This window comes from Neovison vison, chromosome 6 (genome assembly GCF_020171115.1).
Source record: "Neovison vison isolate M4711 chromosome 6, ASM_NN_V1, whole genome shotgun sequence".
Classification (NCBI taxonomy): Eukaryota; Metazoa; Chordata; class Mammalia; order Carnivora; family Mustelidae; genus Neogale; species Neogale vison.
The window spans coordinates 62,363,616-62,378,651 of NC_058096.1; the positions used below are offsets into that span (position 1 = coordinate 62,363,616).

At 40.3% G+C, this 15,036-nt stretch overlaps 1 protein-coding gene across 2 annotated transcripts in view; it reads right to left on the reverse strand.

Annotated features, from left to right (window-relative positions):
• The window catches only part of LOC122908525 (limbic system associated membrane protein), a 656,564-nt gene that overhangs the window by 6,408 nt on the left and 635,120 nt on the right, over positions 1-15,036 (reverse strand). The window contains exon 8 of one of the 2 annotated variants that reach the window (XM_044251433.1): positions 2,551-2,583. The exons of the other annotated variant lie outside the window; for it this stretch is intronic. Coding sequence (XP_044107368.1) covers positions 2,551-2,583 — 33 coding nt within the window. The remainder of the gene's footprint in view (positions 1-2,550; positions 2,584-15,036) is intronic. 2 annotated transcript variants of the gene reach the window in all.

Sequence of the window (15,036 nt, forward strand, 5' to 3'; positions counted from 1 at the left end):
ATACTTCTGAATCAGAGGCGATGCCTTTGTGAATTGGGTCAAGGCATTTAAAGTTTGACCCGAAGGGACAAAATTCAGCTGTAGCAAGATTGAGAATCTTGAGTCAACACACCAGGACAAGGTTCTCAACCTCAGGACAGGATGATAAGTGAGGCTCTGTATCAAGGGGAATGCTGGACTGCACTTTGCTACCACAACGCTTTTACAAGGGAATCTGTGATTAAGGACAAGGTTGATAAAGCATCCTGAAATTGCGGGATATGAGAATTTTCGGCAAGTCTCTACACAAATTCGATGCAGGATGCTCAATCAATTGGTTGTCTTTCAGTAAAATCTCAAAGAAAGTATAAGGTGATTTTCCAACACCTGCTTTAGAGAGCATGCACTTGGAGACACTTTGTGACTCATTCAAATCTAGCCAATGCACTTCTGTTGCTTCTCCTGAGTACTTAGGGCTTTTTACCTGGATTTTTGACTAGATTTATTCATAATAATCTTTCTTAAACAACAACAACACAACATTTGTCACGGCTTCAGCGATCGTCAGGCATTCCTTTCAGCCAGTAAGGATCAAGGCCAATAATAATTTTATTCTTGTAGTTAGTTGAGCCACACAGGAGAAGAAGAAAGACCGATGAGTTTAAGTTTGAATTCTTCTTACAATTATTAAGGGCTGACCGAGTGAGTGAGAATAAAACAAAAACTCAAATACAAAATAATTGCTAAGCAAAGAAGAAAAACAATCTCCTAAAATCTCTCTTAGAATACCTAGATGTGCCAGCTGAAGTGCTTCCCTGTCCTGGGAAGCCATGTTTAAAGGGAAGTCTGATAAGGTTGACTTTGGCGCCACCTGCTTTCTGTGTTCAGCTAGTACAGCTTCCTCAGGCGAGAAGGAATTGGGGATTAAAGCCTATATTCTCTAGGCTGGAGCACAGAGGAGGGAATATATTGATATTTAATTTAAGCAATGTGTCTAGAATTAAATTTGGGCTCCTCCTACATAATGCTTTTTTTTTTTTTAATTGGCAAGGCTGAATTGCACCCCCCATTATTTATTTATTTATTTTAAAATTAACATATAATGTATTATGTGCCCCAGGGGTACAGGCCTGTGAATCGTCAGGCTTACATACTTCATAGCACTCACCCTAACACATACCCTCCCCAATGTTCACAAACCAACTCCTACATAATTCTTTATGTATTATCTTTCCTCCGTATAAAGTGAGTCTTGGATAAGCCTAATTATTCTCACGGTAAAGTCCATCACATCTTCCCCATCAAAGCAACATTAAATATTCTGGCATACAAAATTTTGAAATTTTAGGCCAATACATAGAATTCCTTTGGGTGACACTAGGAATTTATCTTGGTGGTCTTTGAAATAAAACCCTATGCCCTATTTCTCCAAAACCCTAAGGTATCATATGTTCCACTAATACTAGCCACTTAAAATTCACATGTAATTGATACTCATGGCATTGCAGAAAGAAGGGCTGAAAGAGACATGAGTTTATACCTTCTTGCCCCAAATGATCTTGGTTCAATGTATGTATTTCTGATGGCTTCATCTCTGTCCCCTTCTGTGAAGACTTCCTAGAGTGGGCCATAAACAAGGTGCTGACCCTTTCCAGGGAGTAAGCAACAAAGTGTCCAAATTTCTGTGGCTGCTGGTCACTGGTAGGGTGTAAGTCCCACAAGAAAAGTTTTCACAATTGAGAATGACCTTGGTTGTCTCATCCCCTTTGAGGCCAACAGAAGAAAACATCTTCATATGAGACCAATCCAAGTGAGTGGCCATGAGGACTTAAGGAAGCTGCTGTCTGGCCATGAAGGTTCCTCTGTAGCTTTAGACTGGGGACAGACACTGTTAAGGATTTCTGCTGGACTTGTAAAGAGGGCACTTCAGAATTGGTAATTGTTTGCATCGAAGGTTCCAGTTCACCTGATTGCATTGTCTTTGGGAGATGTGGGTGATTACTGGGTCACAAGGCTGATGGAGGCATGTAGTGCTATTTCTGGGGGACCCCAGCAGCTGGGTGTACCACCAAAAGGGGAGGTTATAGGAAGACCTGGGAGAACACTGAGACAGGGAGAATATTAACTGTTCAAGTGCTTCATTTTAGGAGATGCTACTCTTACTCCTTTTAGCTATATATCTACTTTAATAGCCAACTAAGAACAGCAAGTAGGCTCTCTGTCTCTGATGAGAGCCTGGTCACTGGGCAGCGAACACTGTCAAAAGTGCAGCTCCGTAAGAATTAACCATGGCCGCTTGGGATATGGAAGGTGGGAGGGGGGGATAACTTGTTCAGTTCCAGAGATTTAAAAATGAATAGCTGTCAAAAATGATATAGGGGTCATGGGTTGGATCAGGGCTTTCTGTGACTGAGAAAGTTCACAGCCTGGGAAACACAGTGGCACATATGTTGTGGAAGTTATTACCACAAATTATTGAGATGAAATAAACTCAAGTGTATAAGACTCTAATATATGGCTAAGAAATATTAATTTTAACATACAGTAGGTAATCAGAAATAAGAACCATACCTTTTTGCTTGAAGTGCACGGTGGTACCAATTTCTAAAAAAGAAACATTTAGCAAAAAAAGAAAAAAAAAACATAAAAATTTTTTTATCAATTGAGAATATGCACAAAAGTAATCTGGTACTCTCCACTGAAAGGAGAATGGGACAAAAGGTGGAAAGAACATTCTAATAGGAACAAGTACTGGTAGAGAATGAAAGAAAGGCACACGGAAAGAGATTGTTTTGTTGGAACAAATGTTGTGCAGTTGGAGGTGGCAAAAATAATTTCCAACTACAAACACTTGATGTTATATGTTATGTGTATAGACAAGTACAAGGACACTGAGAATGGCATGTAGAAGTACACTTGACTGCAATTTAATGAAATGATGGAATGTGCCTGGCCTCCAACCCTCTCCTGCCATTTTTGCTCCTGGTTTACTCCACTCAAGCCAGGTGACCTTGCTTTTCTCCTAATACACTAAATCCTTTCTAGCTTTATAAGTGGTGCACCTGTTGCTTTATGTGCTTGCAATGTTTCTCCCCCAGATCTCTGCATGGCCCGTACAGTCCCTTCATTTAGATTTTCTACTGCAAGGGTACCAACTCAGGAAGGACTTCTCCCATCACCTTATCAAAGTGGTAGCATCACTTTTTCTTTCTTTCTTTCTTTTTTTTAAAGATTTTATTTATTTATTTGACAGGCAGAGATCACAAGTAGGCAGAGAAGCAGGCAAAGAGAGAGAGGATGAAGCAGGCTCCCCGCTGAGCAGAGAGCCCGATGTGGGGCTCGGTCCCAGGACCCTGAGATCATGACCTGAGCTGAAGGCAGAGGCTTAACCCACTGAGCCACCCCAGGTACACCCCCCCCCCAGGTCACTTTCTATTCCTTTACCCTGATTTATTAATAGCCTTAGCATTTATCACTACATGTATCATTTTATGAATGTACTTATTTGCTTGGTTAAAGTGTATCTCCTCCATTAAAATATATGTTCCATGAGGGCAGCAAAGGTGTCTGTCTGCTCAACCATTGTATTCTTGTGCCTGGATTAGAGTCTGACATGCAGTATGTGTTCAGTAAATACTTGTTAAATGTATAAATCTCAGGGTTGGAAGAACTCATACTGGTCAAATACCTGAATTCCTTTTTGAGTAACTTTATCAACTAAACAACAATACTGTTAGATCTTTAGAAGTAAATGTGGAAATTTTCCATAGGATACCACTTTGACTTTCAGGACCAAGTGGATGGTTAGTTAGATATAGGAACCCAAACCATGGCTGTGGGATATGGATTGCCTTCTCCGTGATCAGGACATGACTTCACACCCCCTAGTAACACACTTTCACTCAGGAAGTAAAGTAAAATTTTCAGAGTACTGAACTCTGAAGCTAAAGAGAGCTTTTTGAATTGGATATCTGGCTACCTCATTTTCCAGACTGAAACTTGTTCAATGCTTTCTTGTGTCTTCCAGGATAAGGACCCAGATCCTATTCCCTCATCTCTCCAGCCTCATCAGTATGTATCATCTCTGCAACCCAGCCCACAAAATTTCCTTCATTCTCCTTGGGATCATGTTTTTTGTGGTTGTTGTAGGGCCGATGACCCCATGTTATCACTACTAGTAACCCCACTCCTCCTTCAGAAAGTCAGGGAAGACTTTCTCAGTCTCCTTAGTAAAATGAAGTCCCTTTATTATAAGCTCTGCTCGCTTTCATGACACTCATCTCAGTTTTAATTTTAAGTTCCTTTGTCTGAGGTTTTGATTAATGTTTGTCTTCACTACTGGACTACGAGTTCCAAGGAAGCAACGGCTGTCTTTACTCCTGTTCCGCCTTGTAGTACAGCCAATGCACGAAGGCACTCTGAATGCACAATGGGCCAGAGAAGATTTAGAATCGCTGAAATATGAGAAAAATAAATACAGGCCACGCATCCTCCCAAACAGAGCCTGAGACGGTTAAAACAACAGAGAGCCTGAGTAGCTTACTTATAATCTGATGTAGCACAAAGGGCTCAGACCTTCAGAATCAGGTCTGCAAAATTTCTGAGGTTCAGTGCAGTCTATTTCCTTCACAGATTTTCCATTTGTCTCTCCAAAGGAGGTCACAAGAAGAAGACCTCCAACAGCGTGTCGTTTTCTGCTATTCTTATGATGGCTATAAGAGGGCACTATTCTCCTAGAGTCTGACGTTTTGAAAATGTTTGGCGACAATTCAGCAGCCAGGCTGCTCCTAACAGCGAGCTGTAGGTACAAGTCAGGACAGTCTGCCTAAACTAGTCCAGTGTGGGATGGGGGGATCCCAGTGTGAATGCTCTTTTGTACGATGCTTGCTGGTGGTCCTCTAGAGGCACTTCTGAAGATGCTCAAAGCCACCGGCACCTGTCCGTCTGTCTTTGAAGAGTTAGTCTGTTCTTTGCATGAGTACTGAAGACTTCTGTGTGGAAGCCCATACAGAAGGATGCAGTGATAATTCTGCTTCTCTCCTAGCAGAAGCCAGAAACCAATGTCACTCTTATCCCAGAAGTGAAGCCAGATTCCATCAGGATATAAAACACTGTTTTGTTTATCAAACAACTCTACCTATTGACTATGCTGATCATGTGACTACTGATGTTTCAATTGTATATTAAACACACAGCCACTTTCATGAAACCGACTCTGACTACTTTTCTTTGAAATAAATATGTTGCCTTAAAAATTGTTGAAAAGGCACTGTAGAGAATGTACTTAGTATGATCAGTTACCCAGGGTCACACAGAGTAAAGCTGAGACTGAAATTTAGGGCTCTCCCTTCTCCAACTAGAACCCTGTCCACTATCCTACAAAGCCCCTCTGGTGTTTTTATTAAAGCAAGGCTAGGTAACTATAGCCTGTATAACTCTAGGGTTCTCACTGGGATATTTCAATGATTCAGTATCAGCTGGGGACAGTTCGGCTCTACTCTTGTGCAAAAGGCAACTGACCTTCTTTCTTTGGTCAAGCCTTTCAATTTATCATTCTTTGGAATTTGTAAGGAGCCTACAAGGTCATGGAATGATTGCTTTTTCACCCAAAAAGGCTTAGATCCCTAACGGGACCATCTTGCGTTGGTGGTATAGTGGTGAGCATAGCTGCCTTCCTAACGGGACCATCTTCATGTCAAGAATACTTGGTTTGCCTTGCTCCATCCCTGATCCCCAAGTCTCATGGGAATAATTCCAAGCAAGTGTTCAGGAACCTGTGTAGGCAGGAAGACCTGCTTAAGCTAGAAAATACCACTTAACTTCTCTTTGCCTCAGCTTCATTATCTGTGAAATACATGTAATCAACACACTCCTGATAAATTTGTGGAACTGGTTAGATAAACTAATTATCATGCTGTACTTAGAATGCTGCTAGATACACAGTAAGTGCTCAATGCATGAGTCATTATCATCAGATCTGGGTTAAAATCCCCTCTACAGAGGACTTTCAGTGAAAGTTTGGTGGAAAAGAGAAAAATATATCTTAACACATAAGATATGGAAGTGCGGATCCAAAGAATAATAATAATGAAAAAAAATCTACTGCAGCAGTAAGGATGAATGAAACATTAAGAGATGCTAGCACACCCAAGTGATAGGGAAGCAGACTGATCAGGTAAAGGGGAAAACCAGCAATAAGCCTGGGTTAACCAGTCAGTGATGCAGGCCTGGATTAAGAGTCTACATGTCTAAATATTTCTCTTAGAGAATAGAAAACTCCCCTACTAATGAATTAAAAAGAGTTCATTAAAAGAAGGATTTTAAAACATTGCCCAAATATTATATTCTATGAAAAAAATAGCACAAGAAGCAGATAAAAAAAGATGCATACCTTTAAAAGCAAACGAGGTTACGAGTTAGATTTTAGGAGCCCTCCCTACTGCAATAAATAAACCGGTTTGTGAAATACTTTTTTTTTTTAAATTCAGGTTAGTTAACATACAGTGCAGTCCTGGGGTTTCAGGAGCAGAACCAGGGATTCATCACCAACGTACCACACCCAGTGCTCATCCCAACTGGTGTGTGCTTTAATGCCCATCACCTATCTAGCCCATCCCCCACTCCCCTCTCCTCTAACAACTCTCAGTTTGTTCTCTACAATTAAGATTCTCTTACGGTTTGCCTCCCTTCCTGTTTTTACCTTATTTTATTTTTCCTTCCCTTCTCCTATGTTCATCAATTTTGTTTCTTAAAGACCACATATGAGTGAAATCATGATCGTTGTCTTTCTCTGACTGACTACACTTAGCATAATACTCTCTAGTTCCATCCATGTCGTTGAAAATGGCAAGATTTCATTCTCTTTGATTGAAACACTTATTAGTGATCTTAAGACTTGGAATTCCATTTATCTTTAGGGAAACAAAACAGAGTGCATATTTTGTACCATTATTTCCTATTCCTCCTCTTCTGTTGGAATAGACCATTCTGTTTGGAGAAGCAAAACCCTGAATGTTTTGAGCCTGGCTGGCATTTTGAAAACTTGGTTGTGTGCTGCCATCTTGTGGTAATACAAAGACATGTTTCTATGTGCTGTCTTAAAGGAATTGCCTTTGTCCACCAGGTGGCAATAGCGGAGGAAATAAAAACTTTTTTTTTCCAGTCCCAGCCAGCAAGAAATGTTACATTTCCAAAAGGAGTCTTTCCTATTCTTACAGAAAAGAAAAAAAAAAAAAATTGTTGTCCTTAAAAAACTGAGAATTATTCTTCCTTTTGTAGTGCTAAGGTGATACCAAATTCTGGAGTAAAACTGACTTGCCAAGGATATGATTTCTATAGGGATTTCCTGGAAACACTCATTAGAATACACTTGAAACCTATTATTTTTATACTTCTTAGGTATAAAAGTATAAAAAACATATGCTTAAGCAAATACATTTAACAAGTAAGCATGGCAGTACGGGTCCAAAGAATAAAAATAAATCTACCATAGCAGTGAACAAAACTTGGGGGGAGTTTAGTACAGAGAAAGTTCTCGAATTCTCTAGAAGCATTATTGCCATATGCTTAGACTTTAGTTTCTCCTGACGGGGTACAAAGAGGCAATGGGGGAGAGAATTTAATACCAGAAAAGGCAAGTGTTATGACACATTTATGCTAATCTGTCTTTGACTTTTAACTTTCAGATTCTATATATCCAGCCATGTCAGACAAACCTGCAGCATTGGAGAGAGCTGATTCAGCCTCTCAGTTAGCACAGAGCATGTCTTCCACCTTCACTAGTGTAGTCTCAGCTCACTATTTCTCTAGCACAGAGTAGGTGTCCCACAGATTTGTGAAATGAATGCCCATGAACAGATGAGTGGATGAAGGAATGAACAAAAAGACTGATGGAATCATTTAGTACCTCAACATCTATCCTAGCTAGGATTCTAGGTAGGGGAAGATTCTATTCTTCTTTAGGAAGCTCATGCCCTAGTGGAAAGGCAAAATTTTTGCTGGGAAATCAGACATTTGGAGAGCCAAATGGGTTGAAGAGGTCCTTCCATCAGTCCCCAAGTTTGGTCAGGTAGAAAATTTTCTGGGTGGTTGAGCTTCACTTAAGAATATGCTCTGGAGAGGGGTTGCCTGGGTGTCTCAGTTGGTTAAGTGTTTGACTGTTGATTTCAGCTCAGGTCATGATCTCAGTGTTGTGAGATTGAATCCTAAATTGGGTTCTGCACTGGGTGTAGGACATGCTTAAGAGACTCTCCTTCTCCCTCTGCCCTTTACCCCATCTCTCCCTCTCTAAAAAAAAGAAAACACTAAAAAAAAAAAAGAAATAAAAAAGAGAATATCCTCTCAACTAATGAAAACTAAAACCTTAGAAATAGAAACACAAGTTTGTTTTATTGTTCAGAGACCAGAAGACTTCTTACCTCTCATCTTCCATGATGTGGTGTGATTCATTCCCTCCCTCTCTCTCTCTCTCTTTCTCTCTCTGCTCAAAAACTGAAGTGAGTGATATGAAAGTGAGAGAGATGTGTCCCTGGAAACTCTATAGGGTTTACAGTTTGGAAAATCTTTTATTGTCCAAGGGAATGTTCAAGTCTATATTTCTGAACAATTTTGTCATTTTGCCTTGTTTGAGTTCTATGTGGTAGAGGAAATGAGGGTCCAACAAACCCGTAAAAAGAGGCACTGATTTTCAGTACTCTGACTCTTGACTTTTCATGTCTTATCTCAAAGTCCCTGCTTCTAAGTATTTACTCCCAGCCCTGGGGAGGACGTACAGAACTTTGGGGTCTATATCATTTGTGTGGTTTTTCTTGTTCCATGTTTACGTGAACATGAGTGAACCACGTTCTAATCTGCCACTGCCATCGGAACAAGGGAATACTCTGTCTTCCATTGCATATGGCACAACTCTTTGTATAAGTCTGGTCATCGGATGTGCCTTAGGTTTTGAAAATGACATGTTAGTTTGAGGACTTAAGATGATTAATTGCACTGTTTCCTCCCCACCCCCCCCGCTTCTGGGAGATCTAGTAGGACTGTATGTACAGAAGAGAGGGAAGGTCCAAATTCAATGGGAGTTTTTACCCTCCGGTTTCCTGGAACAAGTGAGAGAGGTACGGGGTAAAAATCCTTAAGAAACTTAATAAAGGAAAAGAGGAAGATTCAACGTGTTGCCTCTTCCTCCTTCGCTGATGATGAAGACCTGAAACATAACATTTATAAGGTTCTTTGATGGGAATTTATGTTTTATGTGCTCTGACTTTTATTTATTTATTTTTGTCACAGTTTTAAAAAACAAAACCCTTATTATTATAGTGGCTTAAAAGCAAGTCATTTATTAATTCAATTTTCAAAGCCACTTTCAAGCTTAGAAAGTTATTAATTTCTTTCTCGCAGGTTTCTCCACTCAGAGGCTTTAGGCAACAGCAACGTCTACTTACAAGTATTATTATTATTGTTTTTTTGACATAGAAAAAGATATGGCTGTGATTTCTGTTTAGGTTGTTAGAGTTTTTTATTTTCTCCACTTACTATATTCATGTTGTATGAACCCTAATTCCTAATACCTCTGGAAAAATGTTCTCTGAGAATCAGTAACCATTCTGGGTGTAGTTCACAGAGGAAAAGCCAAAATAGAGAAATAGGTCTAAACCTTAACCTTAAGGCTATTCCTGCTTTGTTTAGTTTTAGTTTTAGTATTTATTTTTTCTATTATTGCTGTTCATTTGTTTTTTAAAAGTAAGCTCTATGCCCTGCATGGGTCTTGAGCTCAGGACCCTGAGATCAAGAGTCACATACTTTGTGGACAGAGCCAGTCAGGTGCCCTGATTTTTATTTTCTTAGTTAGTTCATAGGTGAACTATTATCCTAACTACTCAGAGAATTATTTCAAACTGGCTGGGGGAAACCAAGAAGTCTTAGTGTGTCTTCAATATTTGTGAAAGGGTGTTGGCTTCCTTTAGCTAACTTTAGGTCATGAAAGGAATCTTACACTTCCAAATACTTCTAGGGGCTTTTTTCCCCCCTTAACAGTTGACCTAAAATGAACTTCACATGTCTGATGCTTTTTAGGAATGAGCTGGAGCCATGAAAGATTTAGTCAAATATTTCTCACTCTGGGAATGTGGTGTTAACTTCTTGTTGAATGAGAGAATAAGCCCAAACCAAAATTAATGCTGACATAATTTCTTATTGTGTAATGTGAATAAAATATTTGAAACTCACAGGGACACTTGGGTGGCTCAGTCGGTTATGCGTCTGCTTTCCCTTCAGCTCCTGATCCCAGGAATGACCCGTCCAGGGATCAAGTTCCACATTGGGCTCCCTGCTCAGCGGGAAGTCTGCTTTGCCCTCTGCCCCTTCTCCTGCTTGTGCTCTCTCTCCAATAAATAAATAAAGTCTTTTAAAAAAGATTTGAGACTCACTGTTTATTCTCATGAATTTATGGACCAATCCCCTAGAAATCAAGTCTTCTACAGTAAAAAGCATCAGGAAAAAAAATGTTTTTAATGCTCATTTCATTCAAAAGAGACCAACTTATGAAGGGGGAAATATTAACACACCAATTTAGAGAGAGGATGTAGGCACTCCCACATCTGAAAGGGGGACCTCTCACTGGAAATCCTGGAAGGGAAACCTCTGATAGGATGAGTCTGGTTTGACTGGGATTGGGGAGAGCCGCGAGTGTTTCTGTCACTGGGGAGACAGCCCTGATCTGGGGCCGGAGGGCTGCTCCTGGGCCTGCCTGGGCTGTACGCTTGGGCAAGTCACAGAAACACACCCATCCTCAGAAAGGGCAGAAAAACATAAAGGCTTAGATGTTTTAACTCAAGTATTTTAAGCTCAAACCTCCAGGTGAAACATTTGTTTATGTTATCTCTGAGGAGAGAGATTATATACGATCTTTATTTTCTTCTCTAGAGTTTCACATATTTTCAAATTCTTCCATAATGAGAATGTGTACCATTTATTATCAGAATAGAAAAGTATTTATAAAAACAAAACAGTGCATTTTAAAAACACTCTAACTCTGGGGAAAAGAAAATAATATTTGGCTTTGGGCTGACATCCTTACAAGGAGACTGAAACTTTTTTTCCTCGCTTTTTCAGTTGGCTGGTGTCATAGAGCAAAACCAAACAGAAGCTAAGATAGGTAAGGCCAGGGAACATAGTCTTAACAACAGGAAATGACAACGCAATAAAAAATGTATTATATGGGCTTATGAGACCCTCTGACTACAGGCTTGATATAATTGCACTGTCGAGTAAGAGGGGGTGTGTGATGTGTCTTTAAGGGCTGTGGGCTCTGCTCAGTGGTGATGTGAGTTGTTCCAGAAAGTGTAGATTTGCCGAGCACTCCCACCATAAAGAGAGGGCTGCAGTAAGTCTCTTACAGAAAGTCAGCTTTCTCAAATCCTACGGGTTTCTTATTTAGCCTGAGAAATTTAATTTTTAATAATTAATGAATTAAAATGTTAGAGAATGCCCAAGGGTCTAACTTTAATAAAGGGGTTTCCCTGGGCCACTCCACCTTAAAATACATACAAGATTAGAAAAACTTAAAAAAAAAAAAAAAAAAAAAAGATTAGAAAAACTCCAGAAGTCAATTTATTTGAATCAGCTGTCAGTAAGTTGTGTTTTTTGCTTTTTGTTTTTTTTTTGTTTAAGGATTTATTTATTTATTTGACACAGAGAGAGTACAAGCAGGGCGAGTGGCAGGGAGAGAAGCAAGGCTCCCCGCCGAGCAGGAAGCCCTGCTCTGTCCCAGGACACTGGGATCATGACCTGAGCTAAAGGCAAATGCCCATGGAGCCACACAGACATCCCAGTCAGTAAGATATTAGGGTCAGACATGCAGTTTCTGTCTTTTGAGAGAAAGATGTGTTTCTGCCCTTGTATCTAGAATGTGACCGTTGCACCTGTAGGTACAATTCTGGCCTTTTGCCCTTGTGGAATTAAAGACCACTCTTCTCATTTCATAAAGAACTACTTCCCAGTCCCAAATCTACTTAGTTGTTGGTACAAAGTAGATTATATTTTCCGTGTTTAAAAACATACATTTTATGTATATTTTAAAGCCTTTTGTGCCTCCCTTTATTTGACTTGCTAAAAAAGGATTAAAAGCACAGGTTTGGGTAGGTCTCTAGAGATTTTCCTTCTTTCTGGTTTTCTTCCTCTCTTTTCATTTCCCAGCCCTGAATTCTGAATTGCAGATCTGTTTTAGAATACATTTTAGATTTAAATTCTAAGGGATTCAAGACTGTCTTTAATCCATGTAAGGTGTGTTTTCCTTTTGTATGTTTCAAAATTTAAAAAAAAAAAAAAAAAAGTTCAGCTACCATAAAACAAGATGACAGGCCTCCAGAATTTGAATGCAGAGATAACGAATTTGTGAGATTTCCTACAGCTTTTAAGGCTCTTGGAAACTAGAAGATACGGGATTACAAATGGTGGTATGCTCTGTGTTATCCTTGCATCTATGTCTCTGGCACTAACCCCCACAGCCCAGAACTTGGTAAAGGCGGTTCTGCTTTGGACCTTTCCCAAGTGACTTTGTTACTCAGCATGCCAGGAAGCCTCAGGGATTCATACTCCCGCCGTGTCACTGACTCCAACTACAGCATTGCCACCAGCTTCTGGAGAAGCTCCTTGAAAATACTGACGGGTCCTTGCAACCTAACCATTCCCACAATTAAAATTAAAATTTACCATCCAACCTCCCTGATGAGCGACTGAAAGTTTTCTCTGGATGTTCGTCCAGAAAATAGGCTCTCGGCATTTTTTTCCAGAAAATTCACCCAAGATAGTGCTACCTACACCCAGTATGCAGTATCACTACATGTCTGTACAATGAAGCCAGCAGATGCTTTCTTGTCCTAAGAGGGTAACAGAGGTGGGAATGTAAATTCCCTTACTTTTTTTTTTTTTTTAAAGATTTTATTAATTTATTTGACAGAGAGATGTATACAGAGAGAGCACAAGTATGCAGAGGGGCAGGCAGAGGAAAAGGGAGAAGCAGGTTTTCCACTAAGTAGGGAGCCGGACACGGGCCTCGATCCCAGGACCCTGGGATCATGACCTGAGCCAAAGGCAGCCACTTAACTGACTGAGCCACCCACGCACCCCAGATTCCCTTACTTTTAACCCCCACTGTTTTATCACATTTCTTTTCTTTTTAAAACAGGCCAAATGCAAAATAGGATAAGTAAGAAACTATTTGAGAAAGAGTGTGTTTTTTCAGATTGTGAAAGTTAATTAGACTTAATTAACTTAATTCAACTCTCTCTGAATTCTAGACTTTGGTATAGACTGGAATGTTTGCTCCTCTCTTTTTTCCGTTCTGCCTTTTAAACGTCCCTTTCACCTGGAAGCCTTCCCTGATTGCTCTGGGCTAGCTAAGCTGTCTCTGTCCTGTGCTCCCTGAATACTACACAGGTACCCTAAACTTGGCAAACCTTTTTCATGCCTGCTTAACACATCATCTGTTACCCCATCTTGTCTGTAAGCTCTATGAGTGCAGAGACTGTGTCTAGCTTGTTTTCCACAGAAACAATACAGTCTTGGTATTCCCAAGATGATGCTCAGAGTTGGCACATAGAAAGTACTAGGGTAGTTGTGTTTTTGAGTGGGTGAATGGTGTGACTGACATACTGTGCATTGTCAGGTAAGCTGGGCCAGAAATGAACCTGCACTGCCCGTTGAGAATGAAGTCTCTTTCTTGTGTTCCTAATGGTTAGAAATCTCGAGAAAAAGAAAACATGGACTCTAAAAGAAACTCTACAAAGCAAAAGCAAGTGGAGAGTACATGTAAATACAGAACAAGAAGTCACACTATTAACTGAACTGACTTAGCAGGGTTGATTCTCGAAGGGAAGACTGACCTCCAGTGAATGAGACCGCTCTTTTTCAGCATTGCAACAATGAGCAGCTTTCAATGACGAACTTACCTGTGTTCTGGAACTCCAGGGAGGAAAATAGAACAAACCTCCCACGTTACTCCTCTCTAACTTGCAATTCAACATACAAAGATACCATTTGATTTCTTTTTTCCTTCCTTCCCTCCTTTTTTTTTCTTTCTTCCTGCCTTCCTTCTTTTTTCTTTCCTCTCTCTCCCCCCTTCCTTCCTTCCTCCCCCTTTCCCTTTCTCCCTCCCTCCCTTCCTTCCTCCATTCCCCCCCCCTTTCTTTTTCTTTCTTTCTATAGGTGTTTCTGTTTTCCGAACTTTCCCTGCTCCCAAGTCATACAAACTCTACATGTATAATCGAGAAAACATTTTAGAATGGTCAAGCAACTTTCCAACATAGAACATGGCTGGGAATGCTTGTGCTTTGTGGGCTAAGGAGGATGGGATGGTACACAGAATGGGCAATGAGCCAAGACATAACTCTTTCCTTTTACTCTTTTTTTTTTTTTTAAATTCACGAGATGCTACTGTTGCCCCAAACAATGTCTCTTGGGCAGTTAAAAAAGTCCTACTGGAACTGCAATTGCAAGGTGAGTGGTTCATTTAGAGCCATTGTTACAAGCATGGGACAGTTAGAGTAGAACCGACTGACAGCTATGATTTATAGTAAAGATACTTTGTTAGTGGTGTTGTCTAGGGGTTAAAACACACATATGTGTGACAGAGATGTGGCAAGTGTTTTCTTCTACAATCAGCATAGTAATAAGCAGAACAGTATAGTCAACTATGGTGATGCTTGGCTCCCCAGGGTCCAATTAGGAAGCAAGATGAATGACTTGTAAAGTCTCTCCCCCCACTGACTTGTGGTGGATATAAGCTGACAATTCTCAGTGGAGTCTTAGTGAGTGGTCTGCCTACTCCCATCATACATCTGGGTACATATGAACACCTTAAATTGGAATTCCAAACTCATTATGTCACGCTGTGTTCCTCCTTGGCAGGTGTGTTTCTTCACAGCAGTACACAAGGGGAGATGTAAGGTGGGGCCACGTAAGCCGATCCCCGCCTCCCCCCCGACGGAGGTGCTTGTTTAATTTAATACCTACAAATGACTTGTGATGATGAAAGACCACTGTGAGGACAGAGTGACTGTGTAA